The sequence below is a fragment of the Canis aureus genome, chromosome 22, assembly GCF_053574225.1.
Source record: "Canis aureus isolate CA01 chromosome 22, VMU_Caureus_v.1.0, whole genome shotgun sequence".
Lineage (NCBI taxonomy): Eukaryota > Metazoa > Chordata > Mammalia > Carnivora > Canidae > Canis > Canis aureus.
The window spans coordinates 40733974-40754384 of NC_135632.1; the positions used below are offsets into that span (position 1 = coordinate 40733974).

General features: G+C 48.3%; 2 protein-coding genes across 15 annotated transcripts in view; one reads left to right on the forward strand and one right to left on the reverse strand.

Moving 5' to 3' along the window:
- The first annotated feature begins 1101 nt into the window (after positions 1–1101).
- On the forward strand, positions 1102–4383 carry CYP8B1 (cytochrome P450 family 8 subfamily B member 1). The gene has a single exon (XM_077865592.1). It carries the CDS (start codon positions 1223–1225, stop codon positions 2726–2728), a length of 1506 nt encoding a protein of 501 aa, XP_077721718.1. The 5' UTR covers positions 1102–1222; the 3' UTR covers positions 2729–4383.
- The window catches only part of ACKR2 (atypical chemokine receptor 2), a 62356-nt gene continuing 45186 nt past the window's right edge, over positions 3242–20411 (reverse strand). For 2 of the 14 annotated variants that reach the window (XM_077865595.1, XM_077865596.1), the window contains 3 exons: positions 18646–18769; positions 15464–15511; positions 3242–9118 (listed from right to left, as the gene is read on the reverse strand). In XM_077865595.1, coding sequence (XP_077721721.1) covers positions 7935–9089 — 1155 coding nt within the window. In that variant the 5' untranslated portion in view covers positions 9090–9118; positions 15464–15511; positions 18646–18769 and the 3' untranslated portion in view covers positions 3242–7934. Of the gene's footprint in view, positions 9119–11033; positions 12327–13293; positions 13382–15463; positions 15512–18626; positions 18861–20411 lie in introns of those variants that run through there. The other 12 variants (XM_077865599.1, XM_077865601.1, XM_077865602.1 and 9 more) reach the window with 12 other exon arrangements.

Genomic DNA, 20411 nt, shown 5'->3' on the forward strand with positions numbered 1-20411 from the left:
AGGGAATGAATAAATATAAGTGAGAATGAATGTAAGATGGTGCTGCAATCCATTAACAGTTGGGGAACAAAATTCAGCTCATGGAAATGCCCACAATTTCTGACCGCAGATTCTAAGGCTGGGGAGAGTTGATGCTGAGTACTTGCTGTGTTTGCTCTAAGCAACCAGAGAGGACTTACTGGAGGCAGAGTGTGCACACTTCCAGCTACCTGCAGAAGGGAGCTGCACTCAAGGCAGAGGGAATTCACTCAAGAGAGCATGTGGAAATCTGAGGAAACAAAGTCCCTGTTTGTGGGCCACTTAGGAAGTTAAAGAGTAACCTTGGGGTTATCAGAACTGGTTGAATTGAGTCTGAACCTCACCATATTCCAACAATGGTCTTAGAGTAAATAGCACAGCCTTCTGTTTCTTGGGCCTGCTGGAAGGGAGCTGGCCTGACACCTCACAGAAGGTCCCCAGTAAATGGTCAGCTCACCTCATTGAAGCCAGGACAGCTGTAAGAGAAAGTCTCCCACTGCATTCTGAACCTACATCCTTATTATGAAATAGAGCAATTGGTTTGAAGTCCTTATCATCTCTGACATTTCGTATTTGCAAGATTCCGAATCGATCCTTCTTGCAGGAGAACTTGTGCAAGCCCACCAGGCCATTGGGAGGGCCCCAAGCCCCAGGCTCAGGGACTGAAGTCTGAAAATCTGCTCAAAGAGTCATCTGTCTGGGAGGGTCTATGAGTCGTTTAAAGATGAGGAAGGGAGAGAGATGAAACTTAATACGTGACTGGTGCATTTCTGCTGAATAAGCTAGTAAATTAATAAATAAATGAATGCATGAGAAAATAAGGGTGTGAATGGTTAATAAATCATGGGGGTAGAGTGGGATCAAAGAAAGCTTTGTAGACTTCATGCTGGAGCTGAGTCTGAAAAGATCAGAGCAAAGCATAAAGCTGGTGAGGGGACTGTGCCCATAGCTAGAGGCTTCTTTCTGGGCTTCCTTCTGGTACCACCCACTCCTCCCACATGACCAGGTTGCAGCAAGTGCTATATCTAAGAGAACATTTTGCTCCCAGGTACTGTCTCAACAGGGTTACGTAATACAACTTCCAGCCACAGGGCAAGGTTCAAGTGGACAGACCTTTTCATCCCCAACTTGTCCAAAGCCTCTCAGAAACTCTCTGACACACAGAGAGCAGTGTGTCCAGAGCTCAACCTGGAAGAGCACAGCCATGGTGTTCTGGGGTCTGGTGCTGGGAGCCCTGCTGGTGGTCACTACGGGGTGCCTGTATTTGCTTGGGGTGCTCCGGCAACGCAGGCCCCAGGAGCCCCCTCTGGATAAGGGCTCCATCCCCTGGCTGGGCCATGCCATGGCTTTCCGGAAGAATATGTTTGAATTCCTGAAGCACATGTGGGCCAAGCATGGAGATGTGTTCACAGTGCAGCTCGGAGGCCAGTACTTCACCTTTGTCATGGACCCCCTGTCCTTTGGCCCCATCCTCAAGGATGCACAGAGAAAACTAGACTTTGTGAAGTATGCAGAAAAACTGGTGCTAAAGGTATTTGGATACCACTCAGGGCAGGGAGACTACCGGATGATACACTCTGCCAGCACCAAATACCTCATGGGGGATGGCTTGGAGGATCTCAACAAAACCATGCTAGACAGCCTGTCCTTGGTTATGCTAGGACCCACAGGCCAGAGTCTGGATTCTAGCTGCTGGCATGAAGATGGCCTCTTCCACTTCTGCTACAATGTCTTGTTCAAGGCTGGCTACCTGAGCTTATTCGGCTATACCAAGGACCAGGAGCAGGACCTGAGACAGGCAGAGGAATTATTTGTTCAGTTCCGTAAGTTTGACCGCTTGTTCCCCAGATTTGTGTATTCCTTGCTGGGGCCCCGGGAGTGGCAAGAAGTGGGCCGGCTCCAGCGTCTCTTCCACAAGGCACTCTCTGTGAAGCGTAACTTGGAAAAGAATGGCATAAGCCGCTGGATATCCTACATGCTTCAGTATCTGAGGGAGCGGGGAGTAGCCCCGGCCATGCAAGACAAGTTCAACTTCATGATGCTCTGGGCCTCCCAGGGGAACACGGGCCCGACCTCCTTCTGGGCCCTCTTGTTCCTCCTAAAGCACCCGGAAGCCTTGCGGGCTGTGAGAGAGGAGGCCACCCAAGTCCTAGGGGAGGCCAGGCTGAAGGCCAGGCAGTCCTTTGACTTCAAGGTCAGCACCCTGCACCACACGCCAGTGCTGGACAGTGTGATGGAGGAGACTCTGCGGCTGGGGGCTGCACCCACCCTCCTCAGGGTGGTGCACAATGACCATATCCTGAAGATGGCCAGTGGACAGGAGTACCTGCTTCGAAGTGGAGATATCGTGGCCCTCTTCCCCTATCTTTCAGTGCACATGGATCCTGACATCCACCCGGAACCCACCACCTTCAAGTATGATCGTTTCCTCAACCCCAATGGTAGCCGAAAAGTGGACTTCTACAAGGCAGGCAAGAAGATCCACCACTATACCATGCCGTGGGGCTCAGGTGTCTCCATCTGCCCTGGGAGGTTCTTGGCCACCAATGAGATGAAGCTCTTTGTCCTGCTCATGGTCACATACTTTGACCTGGAGCTGGTGGACCCCAACACACCTGTGCCACCTGTGGATCCCCAGCGATGGGGCTTTGGCACCACACAGCCCAGCCACGAGGTGCGCTTCCGCTACCGCCTGCGACCTACCAGCTGAGCTCTGCCACGGTGGCTGCAAGCCTGGCCTCAAGACCTCCCCTGGGGGTCTCTACCTCCTCTCGCCCCTCTGAAGCCCCACCCTTCCCTCGGGTTCTCTGGTATCTCCTACCTCTGTCCTGGTTGCCTTCCTTGCTCTCTGGCTTTCCTCTTGCTACCTGGTAGGCTTATCCGTCTCTCCTGAAAACACCATCTCTCAGAGTGGGTTCTGCAGAACCTTCCTCTCATGCAAAGTGCAGACAGAGGAAGGGAAAGTATCTGTGGGAAACTTAGTTTGGGAAATAATGCGTATCTTGACAAGTCCTGCAGTACGGAAACTGGTTATTGTGAGTAACACAGTGTCTTGCAAATGTTACCCTCCACTCTCCTACCTCACTTTATTGTTTTCCTCTATGCTTATTCCACATCCTGTGGAATTCAAGTCCATCCAAAGGAACACAAGGCAATCCACGTGTGTAATTTTTAATTTTCTAGCTGACCCATTTTTTTAAAAAATAAAAGGAAACAGGCGAAGTTCATGTTTATAATATATTTAACTTAGACCAATATATCTAAAAGATTAGCATTTCAGTATGTCATCAATATAAGAATAGTTGTGAAATATTTTTACAGTTCTCTTTTCTGTGTTGCCTGCAAATTCTGGTGTGTACTTTTTCCCCTAGCAGCCTTTCTCACTTCAGACCAGGTGTATTCTAAGTGCTCAACAGCCGTCTGGGGCTAGTGGCTCCCGAACTGGATAGAGCAGGTCTAGAGACATGTTGCCTTTCACATAGGAGTTATCCAAGGCCCCTCCTCAATGCCCTGGTCTCCCCTCCAAGTGCCCACCCCATGTCAACTACTCCTCTGGTTTCTGCAACCACTGCTGAGCTTGGAACCCGTTCCTACAATGCAGACCCTCAGCCTCCCTACCGGGGTCCCACAGCCCCTCTGACTCAGTTTGGCTCATGCAGAACTCAGCATCTGTTCCTCACCTCTGCCCTAAACCACCCCCTTCTCTGGATTTCTCTGCCTGTCTCTGCTCAGGACACCACCACCTGCACTATCCCCCAAGACAGATATGGAGGAGACACCCTCACTTCCTTCCCTGCTCTCACCCATTTGTAGTCAGGCCCCAGTCTGTTCCTTCAAGCCCTGGTGGTGCCTTTGAAACTGTCACGTTTTCCCCACCCCACTGCCTTTCTTAAAGCTCAGCACCCCGCATCTCCCCACACCAGGCCTGCCGGGTCCTCTCTTTACCCTGACCTTTCTCCAAACCTTTCAACTCTGATTGTCACTCTTTCACTTTTCGGGCCCCCCATCCTTCCACACCTAACATTTAAATTTTGCCACCATCGGTCCCTAAATTTTCAATCCAGTGCAATTTACGATCTATAAAGTACAGTTGCTTGCTTCTACAGCCAACCCCGGGGCTGGCTTCTCCTGGAAGTTTTCCTGGATCTCACCCCTTCCATCCTCTGGCCAGAAATGGACTCCATCCCCTGAGGCTACCCTAGCATAGTTTGTGTCATAGCACATCTGTTATGTGTCATTGCTTTCTATGTCCTGCTCTCTTTATCTTTCCCCCTCCCCCAGACTGGAGCTCATAGGACTTGGTATCTTATTACTTCATCTCTGACCCCCAATTCCCCAAACAGAGATTAAATGACAGAAAATTGACTCCGTCTCGGCCACTTTACTTCTTGTCCTCAAATCATTTCCTTCCCCTCCCTGGCCTCACTCAGCTTTCTGGCATATGAAATGGAGACAATCTCATTGCCAGGCATACTTTCCAGGGCTGGGGGTGAGTGAGAGGGTGTTGTTGCCAGAGCCCAGTTGGCTGATGGCATGGCCCAGACAGGAGGGGCAATGGCTGTGGGAGTGGGCATAGGGAGGCCAAGCAGCATAGAACCCCTGCGAGGATGCCCAGTGGGGCTTCTCTCTTACTCACCTATCCCTCACCTATTACTATCCTCTTCTATTATTTTGAGGCTGGTTGTTCTGCTCAGAGTTTTTCCAGGATAACAGGTTGTTAGAGCAGCTCAAACACGGGACTAGAGATAGGTGTCTGTCTCCACTTGCTATGTGACTCTGGGCCAGAGCCTGCCTTCTGTGAATCTATTTACTCCAAAATGATGCTGGAGCCAGGATATCCCACCATATTCTACAAGGGGCCAGGAGCAAAAGAAAACTCACATGGGGAGTCCAGAAGAGGAAGAAGGGGACTGAGAGGCTAGGAGCCACCATGGGGAGCTTACCAATGACCTCTCCACATAGCCAGGCCCTGTGCCAGAGCAGGTATTGGGTTCAGGGCAAAGATACAGGGCCTTGACATACTCCTGGGCCCTGCGCAGACCTAGGTGCTGCATCCTCTCATTTTCCCCATGGTCAAAGAAATCTGGGCCAGGGGCCTAACCTGAGGGCCCAAATCCATTGAGTCAAGACCAAGAAGTCTCAACTGAGAGTGACTTCATGTAGATTTCCCAAGAACCTCATGTTTGAGGGTATGCCCGGGACCAAGGGAACCTTCAGTGGGTCCGGTTGAGGTGAATACAAGTATACCATCCCACAGTCATGGATATCCACCATAACAACGGGCCTCCCAGGAAGACATGACCACTCAGGGTTAGAGTGTGCACACAGAAGCCAATGCCCACCTGTGGGCAAGGGTGGGGCCCATGTCACCTGTAGTCCTATGCCCTCTGCATGGGGACAGGACACACTCTCTACAAGAGCCAACCTTTCTTACCTTCCAGGGGCCTTGAGGCAGTAGGAAATCTGAAACCCCCAAGGATACAACTAGTCACTACATGTTCTGACACAGCAGTTCTGATCCCCAAATCCTCATTTCTGTACCAATTTTTTTTCTCTCTCAAAGAAAAGCCCACTATGTGTATTCTCTGAGGATAGCTAATAACAAAGCAAGATCAGGGATGACATGCCAATGGTGTAATTGCAGGCACCTGGGAAAGAAAAGAGGTTTTTGTTTTGGTTTGGTTTGGCTTTTCTTTTTTCATAGGTAGTAACAGCTGTAAACCCTCAAACCATACTTCACAGGGTAGAGAGCGGGCAGCCCTGCTCCCAGGCAGAGCCATGCCTGTCCTTCTCCCGGGGTCAGCCAGGAGAAAAGTCCATCTTGCCTCAGGATATGAGGAACAAGAGAATCCTGGGAGCTTTCTTGGAAAGGTCTGAGCAGTGCAGCCAGGGAGCCAGGCATTTGGGCAGATGGAGAGCAGCAGGAGAAACCAACATCCAGGCTGGGGAAGTAAGGTCAGGATGAAGGCAGCCCTGGCCTGGCCTGGGCTGTGAGAGCCCACCTCCGAATTCACTTCCTGATCAGTCCCTTCTGTGATAGAAGTGAGAGCCCTCAATATGGCATCTGCAGTAAACGGCAACTAGGACAGTGAGAGGGATCAATGGGTGACCTGTGGCAGCCCTTCTCCTCTCCCTTGGGCATATGCTTTGGGGCCCTTCTTATATACCTGCTGTTTGCAGACAGCACATTCCCACACTTACACAGCTACAGAAAGACACATAGGAACACACAGAAAACCCATGGGCACATGCCAAGACCCATGTGGACACAGTGACATGTTCATGTCAGACCTACATACATAACCATATGTCCTATGCACAGCCCACAGAGCAAAACAGACACATGTACACAGACTACACACACACACACGCACCAGTGCTGGGGACGAGCCTTACCAGGTGTGTCCCTTGGCTGGCATACCTCATGCCATTCCATCTGTGCATCATGGATACAAAGTCAGAGACCCTGGGTACCTAAGACCCTGTTGGTTCAGTCGGGCTGCTCTATGGGCAGAACTTAAGTCCCTTATGAGGCAGATTTCAGAAGCCCTAAAATAGAACCCTATCCACCACATCCTCAAACAAATCACCACCTTCAGTGGGCAGGGCAGATGTTAACCACAGGGGACATGAAGAGGAAAGCACCCAGGCAGGGCATATCAGCCAGGAATCCTTAGATTACAAGTTACAAAGCATTACCACCTAAACTTTAAAGGAATATATTGGTTCATGTAACTGTCAAGTCCAGGACTGGGATGATCTTCAGCCATGCCTAGATTCTGGGGCTTGAACAGACCCTCAGGGTCTGCTCACTTACTGTGCTATTACCTCACCCTCTGAAGTTCAAGTTGATGAAGGAGGACCCCAGACCACACATCTTCTTGGCTTTAGTCTTATGCCTCTGCTCTAGCATGTTTTAATTGCCACATTTCACAAGCTCTTCCTGGGTCCTGTGCCCATCCTAAATGAATCACTGCCAGGGAAAGGTAAGGCTGTAATTGGCTCAAGTCCTGTGCTCTACTCAACTTCTATCCAATGCAGAGGGCAGAGTGACCAAGGAGTGGCTTCCCAGAGCAAGTAGAATTTTGTTATAAAAAAAAGGATGAAGGGACAGCTGGCTGAAAAATGATCCCTGTTACACAAGAGAGTGGCAAGTGCAAAACATAAAGGTGGGAAGGTGCAAGAAACAAGGGGTTCCTGGTGTCCAGGAAATGAAAAGTAATGAAGGAGTATAAGAGTAAGCTGGTGTATGGTACTTGTGAAAGACCTTGGAGTCTGGACAAAGACCTTGGGCTTTGCATAGACCCCAGGGACCCCTGAAGGCTCCAGAGAGAGCATGGGAAGCAGAGAGAAGATGATCCTCTCGAACTGCTAGGAACATGTGTTCACTCTGCCTCCCACCTGCTATCTCTCATGCTCCTGGAAAGTTCCCCATGTGGGGCACTTCCAGCCCCTCCCACTGGCCAGACCCTTGGAGCCACCATCAATGCTGTGACATTAAACAATATTGCAACAATATTTCCCCAGCTGAGCTCCAGGGAAGGGAGCAGACTGGTGGGTGGCAAGCCTTGGGCTACTCTGAGGATGATGGAAGTGACAGCTGAGGGGGATGTGATCATTCTGGCTGGTGGATGTAGATTAGATGACAGGAGTGCATGACAGCAAGCATAGAGGTCAGTTGGGAAACTACTCTAGCAATTCACTCAAGAGAGTATGGTTTCCTAGAAGGCAATAAAGAAAGAGGAAGAAGGAGGCAGGAGTAAGCAAATGTCGCTTATGGTGGAGAACTGAGAGCTGACCATGGGGTGTGGCAACATGGTCTCTGAGGCCTTTGGAGAGAGGACTTTGGGTGGATGCCCAACTGAGTGAACTAGGTCCCAGCCATTCTCACCAGACCATGGTATGGACACTCAGGCTTAATTTTTTCCCATATCATTCTTGTTGGGGGAGTGTTCAGCCTGCCTCTCCCCAAGGTTATTCATGTTGGTCATTTCTTCTTGAGCAGTAAGACTGGTACTCTCAGAACAGCTGGACAGCGGGGCCTGTGCAGGGCAAGGTGTCTGGTGCCGCCTGAGCACAGTGACGAGGAAAGCCTTCAGGTACTGGCGGAAGTGGCGGCTGGAGAAAGCATAAAGAATGGGGGTGAAGCAGCAGTGAAGGAAGGCAATGCTCTCTGTCACCTGCATTGCATAGTCCAGGTGTCGGGCAACCTTGCATTCCCCAAAGACTTGGAGGTCCAGCAGTGAGTGCAGAAACAAGGTGAGGTTGTATGGGAACCACAGCACAAAGAACGCCACCACGAGGGCTACGACTATCCTTAGAGCCCGGCCCTGACCTGGGGGCCTCAGCCTGACCAGCACAGAGCCAATGCGGGAGTAGAAGAAGATCATGACAAGGAGTGGAAGGAGAAACCCCAGGAAGTTCTGCTGGAAACGGAGGAAGAGCTTCCAGATGGTCGCATGACCCCCAAAATCTGCATAGCAGTTCCACACACCCATGGGGTTTTCATGTGTCCGCACAAAAACCATGTCGGGGATGGAGACAGCCAGGGCCATAGCCCATACCATGGCAGCCAGGAGCAGGCTTTTGGCCCGGGTTCTCAGCCTGTGGTGAGGCTGAGCATGGACGATCTCCAGGTATTTGTCCAGGCTCATGCAGCTAATGAAGAAGATGCCACTGTAGAAGTTGATGGTATAGAGGGTGCTCACCATCTTGCACAAGAAATTCCCAAAGACCCAATGCCAGGCCATGGAGATGCCCCAGAAAGGCAGTGTCACCACAAACAGGAGGTTGGAGATGGCCAGGTTCAGCAGATAGACTTCAGTCATCCGCCTGCGAGGTATATACCGAAGCAAGACCACTAGAAGAAGGAGGTTCCCGCCCAAACCCAGCACAAAGATCAGGCTGTAGAAGATTGGCAGGAAGATCCTGCCAAAGGCCAGCACTTCGTCCTTCCTGCAGAGCATGAAGGCTACCTGGTCCAGGTAATACTCATAGTCGTAGAAGGAGCTGCTGTTCTCAGAACTGGCGACCTCAGTGGTCGGCGGCAGAGGGGAGGCAGTGGGGGCCATGCTGGGAGGACACGCTCAGTTCCGGAGCTCTGTGGACCACAGTACAGTGGAAAAGAAAAAAGATGAAACCAGGCATTCTCTACCATTCTCCAAACCCACTTTTGCTACTGCTCTGGAAGGCCCAACAGACTCTTCACATCGACATCAGTACCTGTAGGCTAGCAAGGAAGAGCACAGGTGTGGGGACCCTAAGCCTACCACTTATAGCTCTCACCTGGATGGGTGGCTAACCTCAGGTGTTTTCATAGTATCACTTCTTTCATTATGGCTTCTCTTTATTTTCTCCTTCATCTTTTGAAAGAACTTATTATGTCTTTCAGAATTTTTCTTTATAATTTGGGGAATTCCAATTCAGCTGTGTATTGTGTCTCCACATTCTTCCTCATGTGTGCCTCCTAATTATTATTCTTTGTGTGGCTTATGTTTTGTTTTTAACAAGCACTTCTCTTCAGTGGGACTTGTTTTATCTATAAATATCAAGTGTGTCCACTCTGACTTTCAATTTTCTTGACTTCTATCATCTAAGGGTTTCCCTTGTTTTTGTTATTTTAAAAATGTTTTACTTATAAATATTTAGCTTTACACCAATATTTTTGTTTATAAATATTTAATATTTTAAAAATATTTTTATCCAGGATATCTAGGTTTGGAGCAGAAAAGTGATCCATCATGCTGAGAGACTCAGAACCTACTAAAACTTTCCATTCCTCTGTTACTCCATCTTTAAAATGATACTACTGCTAATAGTACCTACTTCATGGGGTTCTTCTGAAGCTTAAATGTGATCATTCATTTAGAGGACTTCACACTCTATGAAGAGTGCCCAGAACATAGTAGGCACTCATAGAATGCTAGCTTAAATTATTGCTTTGTTGAGGACTGAGTCCATCATCTTCCCACCAGCAACTTCTCTCTTGCATCTACCTAACTGAATGGTACCACCAACTACCTAGTCACCTAGGACTGAAACGTGAGAGACATCCTCAGGTTCCTTTCTTACTCCCCCACCCCCACCTGGGAATCTCTACCTCCTTACTACCATTTGAATATGTCCAACATTTCTAAGTCCTATAAAAATATATACATGATGCTTGCTTAATAGAATTAAGACAAATGAAACAAAAATGCTTTGAAGGAGTTCAAAGAGATGAAAGGGAAAGCAGGGGAATGACAGGCATTTAAGATGCATTTAAGATGGTGGCTGCCTTGGCAGAAGCCAGAGGCATGGGATGAGGGCAAGTCACTGTCTGTGGTCAAGTTAGTTCCCTCTGGGGCAGTGGTTTTCCAGGTTTTAATTGTATTATTAAAAATGTTTTTTAAGAGAGAGCCTCACATGAAGCAGTGATAAGAATCTGTCATGAACCAAGGATTATGCTAATCCTGTTCTATGTTCCAGGAGAGAGACTTCATGTTCAACACATTAGACTGTTCACCAGTGAAGAAGAGGGTTTTGGAGAAGAGAGTAGGAGATAAAAAAGAATATGTCACTCAAGGAGGCAATCATGCAAGTACTCCAGAGTGGGGCCTATAGGCTGGTGACAGTGGTTCATAAACCAAGAAATATAAATCAAGCCCATTTTCCACCTCTGGGTTTTATTTTTTATTCTTTGATTCAAGTGAGATTGAACTTTTAATATGTTCAATGCTAGTTTGTATTCTTCGGTGAATAATATGTTGTTTTAATGGATGGGATACTCATTTTAAAAGAGATTATACATGGTAAGGATTTCACTTTTTTTTTTTAAGATTTTATTTATTTATTCATGAGAGACAGAGAGAGAGAGAGAAAGAGGCAGAGACACAGGCAGAGGGAGAAGCAGGCTCCATGTAGGGAGCCCAGTGTGGGATTCAATCCCCGGACTCCAGGATCATGCCCTGAGCCAAAGGCAGACGCTCAACCGCTGAGCCACCCAGGCATCCCTAAGATTTCGCTTTTGTACTTACATATATTGCAAAATTTTCCCCAATCCTTCCTGGTAGAAGTTTTGTAATTTTTTTCCCTCAGGTAGAATTCTGAAAGAAATGTTGACTCAGCTCCTCAGGTGACCCTTCTAGTATCCATGACCCTGGGACCTCACAATGCCTCTGAGGTAGAATGTCACCCAGGGAAACCCCAGCGTCTTCCTATTCATTGAGACTCTGCACCACCCTTGGGCTCCTATTAAATGGCATCTGCCAAATATTGGGGAAAATCACACACATACCCTAACCCCATCTAGGAGCTCAGCATGGGCAGCTTTATTTAGGGCTGGGCTCCTGACTGGCCTCAGGAACTTTGACCTGTGCTTTCCCTTCCTGGTCCTTCATTCCCCTCTTATGCATCTGGGGTCTCCTGTCTCTGAGCACCTCCTTTTCCAGGGTAGCAGTAAGGATGCTCCCAGCACATGGCTAATGTTGGGAGTCCATGAGCTACTGGGGTTGGGAGGAGGGAGTGCACTTCTGCACTTGGGCCTGATTAGGGATTATTAATCAGAACCTGTCACTAATTAAACACCGGCTCTTCTGGTCCAGCATTACTGACGTTGATCCTGACCTGGTTTCTCAAAGTCCCTGCTTTAACAAACAACCAAGTTTGATAATTGCTTTGATCAAAGCCAGAGGTCAGGGTCAGCAGGCTCCAGCCTGGCCCAGGTCACCTTTACAAGGCTCCTTCCACCCAGAACACTGTTCCCTTCCCTCTCAGGGCCTCTGGTCTCCTGACCTTTTACTCTGGGAATCTTTCCAGGTCATCCTGACTGACCTCTGAAAGCACCAGCCCCTCCCATCACTCTCATCAGTAAGGCCAACAACAATGACAGCAGCAAGCAGCACCTCTATGTGCATGTGACAACTGGCCAGGCACCTTCACAGCCACTGTGGCCGTCCTGTAAGGCAAACCAGGAAGAGACTATCAGCCCCATTTATTCCATGAAGAGAGCACTTTTCCACAATCACATGGCTGAGCTGTATCTGACTCCCAGGTTTTAGACTATAGGAACAGTGCCTTGCCCCTGGTCCCATCTCATCCCTGTCCTCTGTTTTTCCCTATCCAGCAATCACTAAAAGGAGCCCACTGACAAAGGTGTGATTTGGATTCAGGAGGTCTTGAATGCCCAGGATATTGCCTGCAGTGGCTGGTCTAGCCTCCGTAGATTCCACCAGTAATGCCACCTCCCCCCCCCAAAGGCTTTATTGAGCCTACCTATGATCAGAATAATGGCCTCCCAACGATATCTACTGAAACCTATAAATATGTTACCTTCTGGGCCACCTGGGTGGCTTAGCGGTTGAGCGTCTGCCTTTGGCTCAGGGTGTGATCCTGGAGTCCTGGGATCAAGTCCCACATCGAGCTCCCTGCAGGAAGCCTACTTCTCCCTCTGCCTGTGTCTTCCATGAAATAAATAAATACAATCTGCCTCTGTCTCTGCCTCTCTCTCTCTCTCTCTCTCATAAATACATTTTAAAAATCTTTAAATATGTTACCGGGCAGCCCTGGTGGCTCAACAGGTTTAGCGCCACCTCCAGCCCAGGTCGTGATCCCGGAGACCCGGGATCGAGTCCTACATCAGGCTCCCTGAATGGAGCCTGCTTCTCCCTCTGCCTGTGTCTCTGCCTCTCTCTCTCTGTGTGTCTCTATGAATAAATAAATAAAATGTTTAAAAAAATAAAAAGATTAAAAAATATGTTACCTTCTATATCAAAAGAGATTTACAGATGTGACTAAGGCAGGCCCAGTGTAATCAGAAGGGTCTTTATATGAGAGAGGCAAGACTGTCCAAATCAGAGAAGGAGAATCAGGGTAGAAACAGAGGTCAGAGCAATTCAGTTACAAGACAAAGGATTCAAGCAGCCTCTAGAAGCTAGAAGAGGCAAGGAACAGAGTCTGTGCTGAGCCTCTAGAAGGAACCAAGCCCTGCTGACCCATCTCAGACTTCTGGCCCCTAGAACTTGAAGGTCATAAATTTGTGTTGTTTTAAGCCACTGAATTTGTTACAGTGGCAATAGGTTACCATACACTTCCTGTGACCCTCTGTGCCTCCGGAATTTCAGACTGAAGGAGTGAGAGAACATCGCATCTACCTCCTTCAGCTGACAGGCAGGGGAAACTAAGACTCAAGAAGGGGAACAACTTGTGCCAAGCACACAGTGAGTGGTCAGTGGCCACACTGAGCCATGAACCCCATGTTCCTGACTGCCTGCTCTTCAGGTCTTAGTAAACACTCACCTACCTGTCCCTCTGGACTCACTAAGGTTTTTCTTTTTTATGTTCACTTTTCCTTATGCCCAAGTTCATTTGGCTTATCCAGCCATACCTTGAAAGGAATAAATGAGAGTATCAGTTATTTACATGCTAGTATGAATTAGCAGTACAAAGTTATGCAGTGGAAACTTTGGGGGAATCTAGGGAACTGTATAGAGAGGGAGGATTTAAAGAAGAGGGAAAACAAGGGTGAGGTGAGCAGAGCTTCCCCTACAATGAAGCCAAGGGCACAAAGGCAAACTACAGTTTGTTTCTGGAGCAGTAACATCATCCTCTTTGTGACTTCCTGAGGCTGCTGGCCTGCCTTGGCTCCAGCTTTGACTCAGCAAGAATCTCTAGCTGCAGAGTAATGACCCCTCCTAAGGATCTAGAGTTCACCTTCCTAGGCCTCTCAGAGAAGTCACAGTTGAGGCAACAAGAGAGAGGATATTGCTGTATCCCTCTAGACAGAAAGGCAGCCACGTTAGTTGAGCTCCTGCCTTGAGCTGAACACCCAGGTGTGATTTTTCTCATTTAATCCTCACCATAGTTCTGGGAAGCAGTACTATCATGATTCCCATTTTCTAGATCAGGAAACTGAGGCTTGGAATGGGTGGAATCCAAATGTCCCCGCTTCAGATCAGCAAATGATGGACCCAGGATTGGAAATGGTCCCAACGATACAAGGTAGAATTGGTGACCCTCCCCTTTTCAGTATGGCCAAACCTGAGTTTGAAGGATGAGCCTCTGGTAGCAGGACGTCTGACCTTAATAACCAGTGTTAAGGTTTGATGTGCTGGAGCAGCTCCCACAGGCTTATGAGAGCCAGTTATGCAATATCTGGGAGGCATCCAACAAACAACCATGGAATTAACTAATTCCACGTTGGGGGATGTTAAGATGGTAGCTTGAAATTGGTCATGGTGGGGATATTTATACCATGGCAAATGCCACAAATTGGAGCTTCCTCTCCTTGCATGTGCCCCCACCATCATCACTGAGAGCTGGCTATTAAACCTTTACTGGCATACCCCTGATCAAGACTCCACGAAACCTGACCTAACCCTGCCCATTTCACTAGGTCCCTGTCTGTGTCTCTCATCACCTTTCCTCCTCTACCTGTCTTATCAGTCCTGTAGCTGCCTCCTCCCCAGCCAAGAGCTCTTGAGGATAGGGTCACATGAGGTCCCCTCTCAGATGCCCATGGCACAGCCATACCGAGTGTGCTGCCCATGCTGTAGCTCTGACTAGTGAACAAATAAACAAGATCAAATGTTACCTCAAAAAGCCATACTAGCTTTCAAAATGTAAAACCAAGAATAACATCTGAGATCACTTCTAATGAACGAAAATTAGGCTGGCTTCCTTACAATTTGGAAATCATATCTTGTAAAATGAAATCTAAATTCTCCCTTCCCAGAAGCCTGCCTGGACACTAGCTTGGCATAACCCCTGCCCCACACCCCAGCACTAACAGAGGGTCACTCCTCGGCCTTGGTACCTGCCTCCTTGAACAGAGTCACCTTTTGAGAATTACTTGCCTCCTCGGCTAGAGAGGGGCTGGAATGCACTAGCACAGGGCTGGCATCTGAGGGGCATTCAACAAGTGACCATGGACTTAATCAGTACTGTAACCACTCTTCATGTCTTTTCTTGCCTCACTTTTCCCTTGCCTGGTTTGCTGCCTCCTCCCATTGGTGCTCTGGACACAGCAGAGCCAAGACCCTCCTTCCGTGGGTCATTTCCCCAGCCTGGGCCAGCCCTGCAATGGTGGCCTTGGGAGCCTGTAGCCATGGAGCATGTCCAGCCCACTGCTTCCACTGAGCCATGTTCAAGTGCTGTCTCCAGCTGGCACAGCCTCCCTGGACCAATGTTACAGGATGTGCCCTCTGACCACCCCCAGATTCCTCCCTCAGGAGTCTCCCCTAACTGCTCTGGGAGGACTAGGGTGGAGATGGAGTCTCAAGGCCTGGACTCCACCCTGGTTCAGCTTGGGATGGGCTCTCTCTGACTATAAATCTAGTTTTACCATTCTGGATTCCTGGCCTAGCTGTGGCTGGAAAAGTTGAAGCAAGGAGTTATGAAGTGACGCACTCTCTGACCACAGTGTCTGGCTGTGGAAAGTGCTCTGGGACACAGGTAGGAGAATACTTGCCTTTGGGTGACCCAGTAACAGTGTTGAGATCACTCTATTTTCTTCTCCCTGGGTTTGAGGAAACACCAGATGTTAAACTCTACTGTGTATATGACAATTACAACAACAACAGCAACAAACGCCCACTACTTACATACACTTTATGCTGAGTGAGGCTCTGTTCTGAGAACTTGGCAAGCATCCATTCATTTCATCCTTGCAATACCACCCTGATATGGGTGCTACTCTATTTGATTTTACAGATGAGGAAAGTTAGTCACAGAGAGGCTAAGGAACTTGCCCAAGGCCACACAGCTAGCAAGTCGCAGAGCTGGGTTTGAATGCAGGCTGAGTCTGGGCTAGCTCATTAAAAGACAAGGGTGAAGAATGGGGGCTAGAAATTAAGAAGTGAAAGGAGACCAGGCTGCTGTTGCTCAGGGTGCCTGAATGGAGACTAGCTGTGGGGCTGATGGTACATGAATGAAAGACAGGGAAAGGAACTGGGAGCCACACAAGGAGGACTGGAGGGAAGAAGTCTAGTGCCTTATAATGGTATACTTGGAGAGAACTCATCAACAGCCTACCTGGGGCAGAGCAGTGTCTGCTTCACTGGTTGGTTTGAGATGCCTTTGAGCTTGAACATTGGGCCCTGCCAGACCTAACACAAAGTCAAGGCTTACATCCTAGAGCCCTTCACTTGTACAAGCCTGTCTTCTTACCCATAAAGGAAATAGTACTTCCAGCAAAGAATTTTGTGAGGAGTAAATCTTGTACAATCATTTTAATAGCTACTGCCATAGAGCCCTGAGAGTCCTGCCGGATGATAGGGCAAGGACCTTTACCTGTATTGATTTATTTAATCCTCACACTTACCTTATAGAAGTTATAGAAGTTAAATGCTATTATAAGCCCCACTTTATAGCTGAAAACAATAAAGCACAGAGAGATTAGGGAACTGGCCCAAGGTCACACAACAAATGAGTAGCAGTAGATCCAGGAATTGAAACCCAGAGTCCATGCTTTATTTTATTTTATTATTTTATTTTATTTATTTTATTTTATTTTATTTTATTTTATTTTATTTTATTTTATTTTATTTTATTTTATTTTATTTATGAGAGAAAGAGCAAGCGAGCACAGGGAAAGGGTCAGAAGGCAGAAGGAGAGGGAGAGGGAGAGAATCTCAAGCAGACTCCATGTTGAGTGTGGAGCCCAATGCCAGGCTTGGTTTGATCTCAGGACCCTGAGATCATGACCTGAGCTGAAACCAAATGTCGGATGCTTAACCGACTGAGCCACCCAGGCACCTCTCCTAGAGTCCATGCTCTTAAACACTAAATTATACTGTCTCTCAAAGAAAATAAGCCAATTGTATTCTCCCTCTGCCAAACTTTCTGTGTATTAATGTACTCACTGTTCACAACAACCTTGTGAGACAAACACTATTATTATTCCCATTTTACAAATGAGGAACTGAAGCTCAGAGAGGGGGAGTAACTTGCCCAAGGACACTCAGCAAGTGTGCTGCTGGGCACCAGAGCCAGAGTGCTGAATCGTATGCTGGGAGCTCCACTGCTGGGAGCCCTGACCTCAGACTCCCGGAATGGACAGCTGCCCTCTTCATGGTCCACTACGGCAAGCCTTGCATTTGGATTCATTGTGATGTATAGAGTACAATGAAAACAATAGTAACTTACTTCCCCAGACCCTATTGCCTGGACCGTGCAAATCCTCTTGGCTCCCTTCTTAGAGGCACTAGGTGCTACCTCTCTGTTTTCACAGGAAGCCCAGAGCCATGCTACAAGTCAGGCAGGGCTGACCTTAGAGCCCTGAATCTCTGAGCCCTGGACCATTGTACCCTCTCCTTCTCTCTTTACCTTTTTAACATGTATTTTTCCTGATTACAAAAGTAATATATGCTCAATTTAAAATGCAGACATACAAGAAAAAAATAGAAAGGGCTAATTGCCTCCAGGAATAATCTTTGGGAATGTTTTGGTATGTCTTACCTGGTCTCATGCCCAGAGCTCGTTCATTGCACTAAACCTCCCTCTGTGGAATCACAGAGCCTGGCTGGAAGTGACCTTGTCAGGTCCCTTGCAGAGCATGACTGCCTTTGAAGTTTCCTCCTGTTCCCTAGGAGATGTGAGGCCCGCCGGCTCCCCATGCTCCCTGGGACCCCACATTACTCAATGTTTCCTGGCTCTTATCAGGGAATGGGGATGTTTGTGACATTGATAAACTCACCAGGCAACCCCCTCCCAAAGCTTATTTCAGTTAATAAAAATGAAGTGGTTTTAGAGCCCAGCTCTTGAAGGAGCTGCTGCTACAGAAGGTATGATTTTCACATCTTTCCTGAATCAATTTTGCTTTTTTTCTCCTTTGTCTCTCTCATTATTGTCTGAAATCTTACTACTAGGGCTCCTTGCATTTATATTTCAGCATTATGCTTGATTCAAAATGAAACACAGTCACCACGTCTACTGCCCATGGGGAGGGTGGCATACTCACTAAGCACGGTGCAGCAGGGAAGAATAGACAGGATGCATTAGTCCACTTCTTAATGGCTGGGTCACCCTGGGCAAATTACTTAAACTCCCTTAGCCTTACCTATACAATGTCTCCTTCCTGGAGGTTTTGCAATAATTAAATGAATGCCTGGCACATAACTATCAATCCCCTTCCGGGCTCCAAAATAACACCTGGCTTAGCTGCAGATGGACAAGAGGAAATCCTGAGACTGTCTGGGGCAGGAGGAGAGGGCTGAGAACTTGGGCAGGAGTTAACAAGGGGGCATAAGGAGAGAGTGTGGACATGTGCAACCTCAGCCCTGGGAGGGGGGCTTTAAAGACCATCTCATCTGTCTGAGCTGGGGAACCTGAGGCCCAGGGTTGGAAAGGGAATGCATGGGATCATGCAGCCAACTCAGTTGTCTGATACCAACTATCAGAGACCTTCAGAATCCACAAAGCAGATTCCCAGAGCTGGAGTCAAGAGGGAAGGGCCAGCAAAGTGCCTACTCCCTGGCTGCTAAGGCAATTACTCCAAGAGAGAATGTTCCACCCTGACCGTTCCATACTTCCCTCTCCACATGCTGTGGCCACTCTCCAAACCACGGGATCCAGTCTCTCCCTGCAGCCCTTTGGGTAGGGCCCACCCCACTCCAACTGTGGCCATAACCTACCAGAGCCAGACCCACTTGCCTGGGGATGTCCAGCCTCACTGAGGAGAGAAGCAGCGCCTGGGTCCTTCTTCCTCAGAGAAGTGCAGAGAGAGTATGAATCTTCTCCCTCTCTGGATAGGGCTCTGCCCACACCCTGTTTAAGGCTGGAACAAAAAGCATCCCTTTGCGCCTGACCCAGCCTATTTCCCTCCCTGGAACAGAGTCAAGCTCAACGACTGCCCTTCATTAAGGAGCACTCCCCCCACCCAAAGACAACCTACTGAGACTCCCGGAAACACGTGTCCCCAGCTGGCCAGTTCCCAGGCAGCTGGGCTAAGGGGTTGAACAGCTCCAGTCCAGACCTTCAGGCCTTTGCTAGGCAGCTTTCTCCAACTTCCATCCAGCTGCATTGATCTCAGACACCTCTCCAGCACAATCCTACCACCATCCTCGGCCATATCTTCCTTGGCCATGACTTCCACAAAGCACAGCTGCGTCTGCCTGCCCCAGAGTATCAGCAATATTCTTATCTCCTAGATTTTCCAAACCATCTTCCCTCTCCCCCATCCTTCTCCCTCTGCCATCCCCATCACAGCATGTATCTTTGCCTGTTTATTGGTCTGCTCTCCTACTGGGTTAGAACTCCCAGGGCAAGGACCATACTTGACCCACCAACCTGAGCCTAGGGCCAAGCAAGAGCAGAAACTGACTGAATGTGTGTGTGTGTGTGTGTGTGTGTGTGTGTGTGTGTGTTACATTCTTCCTGCCATATGCTCGCCAGTATGAGGGTGCCTCTCTGCCAGGAAAGTACCTGTGGTTCTGTGGTAATTTTTCAGCCACTGCTACCTCCAACCCCATTGCTAGCCTGATACCAGGCGGGTGCTTGGTAAATGCCTGTTGTCTCTACCTGGATTAAGCAGTAACAGAATAATGCCAGATGGTCAGAGTCACTGGTATTGGAGTCAGACTCCAGTGCCAGACTTGAATCTGGCTCTTTGAGTACCTATGTCTGATCTAGAGTTGGTGGCTTCACTTCTCTGTGCCTTGGTGTTCAGATCTGTATTGGGGGTGGTGATGCTGCCTTCCTCAGACAGTCATGATGAGAACTAAATGTCCCCAGGGAGGTGGACACAGACTTAAACATTTGCCTTTCCCTGAGGTCCATAGGCCACCTAGAGTGGAGGTCAAGCTGTGATGGGTTCTCACTCCAAAACACGGGAGGAGAGGACCTTCCATGTGAGTGGGTCTTTAAATCCAGGCCCAATGCTGGTTACCAACAGGGAGGATAAGGAATGGGTAGATGCCCAACAGAAGCTACAGAGCCCTGATTCCTTCCTGGGAATGGATAACCTTTTAAGATTGACTTGTTTTCAACCTGTTAGAATTATAACAGCTAAGTTCTGGAACCCAGGCTCCTTCCTCATCCCCCACCCCTCTTGTTCAAACTCTACTTTAAAATAATTTTTAGACTTGCAAATATCGCACACAGAACTTCTATACACCTGTCAGCCAGCTTCCCCTAATGTTAATCACAGAACCACAGTATAATTATCTAAACCAAGAAATTAACATTGACACCATACCATTCTACAGACAGTATTCAAATGTCACCATGTGTCTGACTAATGTTCTTTTTCTGGTCCAAGATCTGAAGCAGACTTCTACATTGTATTTGGTTGATGTGGCTTCATTTCTGAAGCAATTCCTCAGTCTTGCTTTGTCTTTCATGACCTTGATAGTTTTGAAGAGGACTGTGGAACCTCTCTAAATTTTGATTTGATGTTTCTTCAAGATAAAATACGGCTA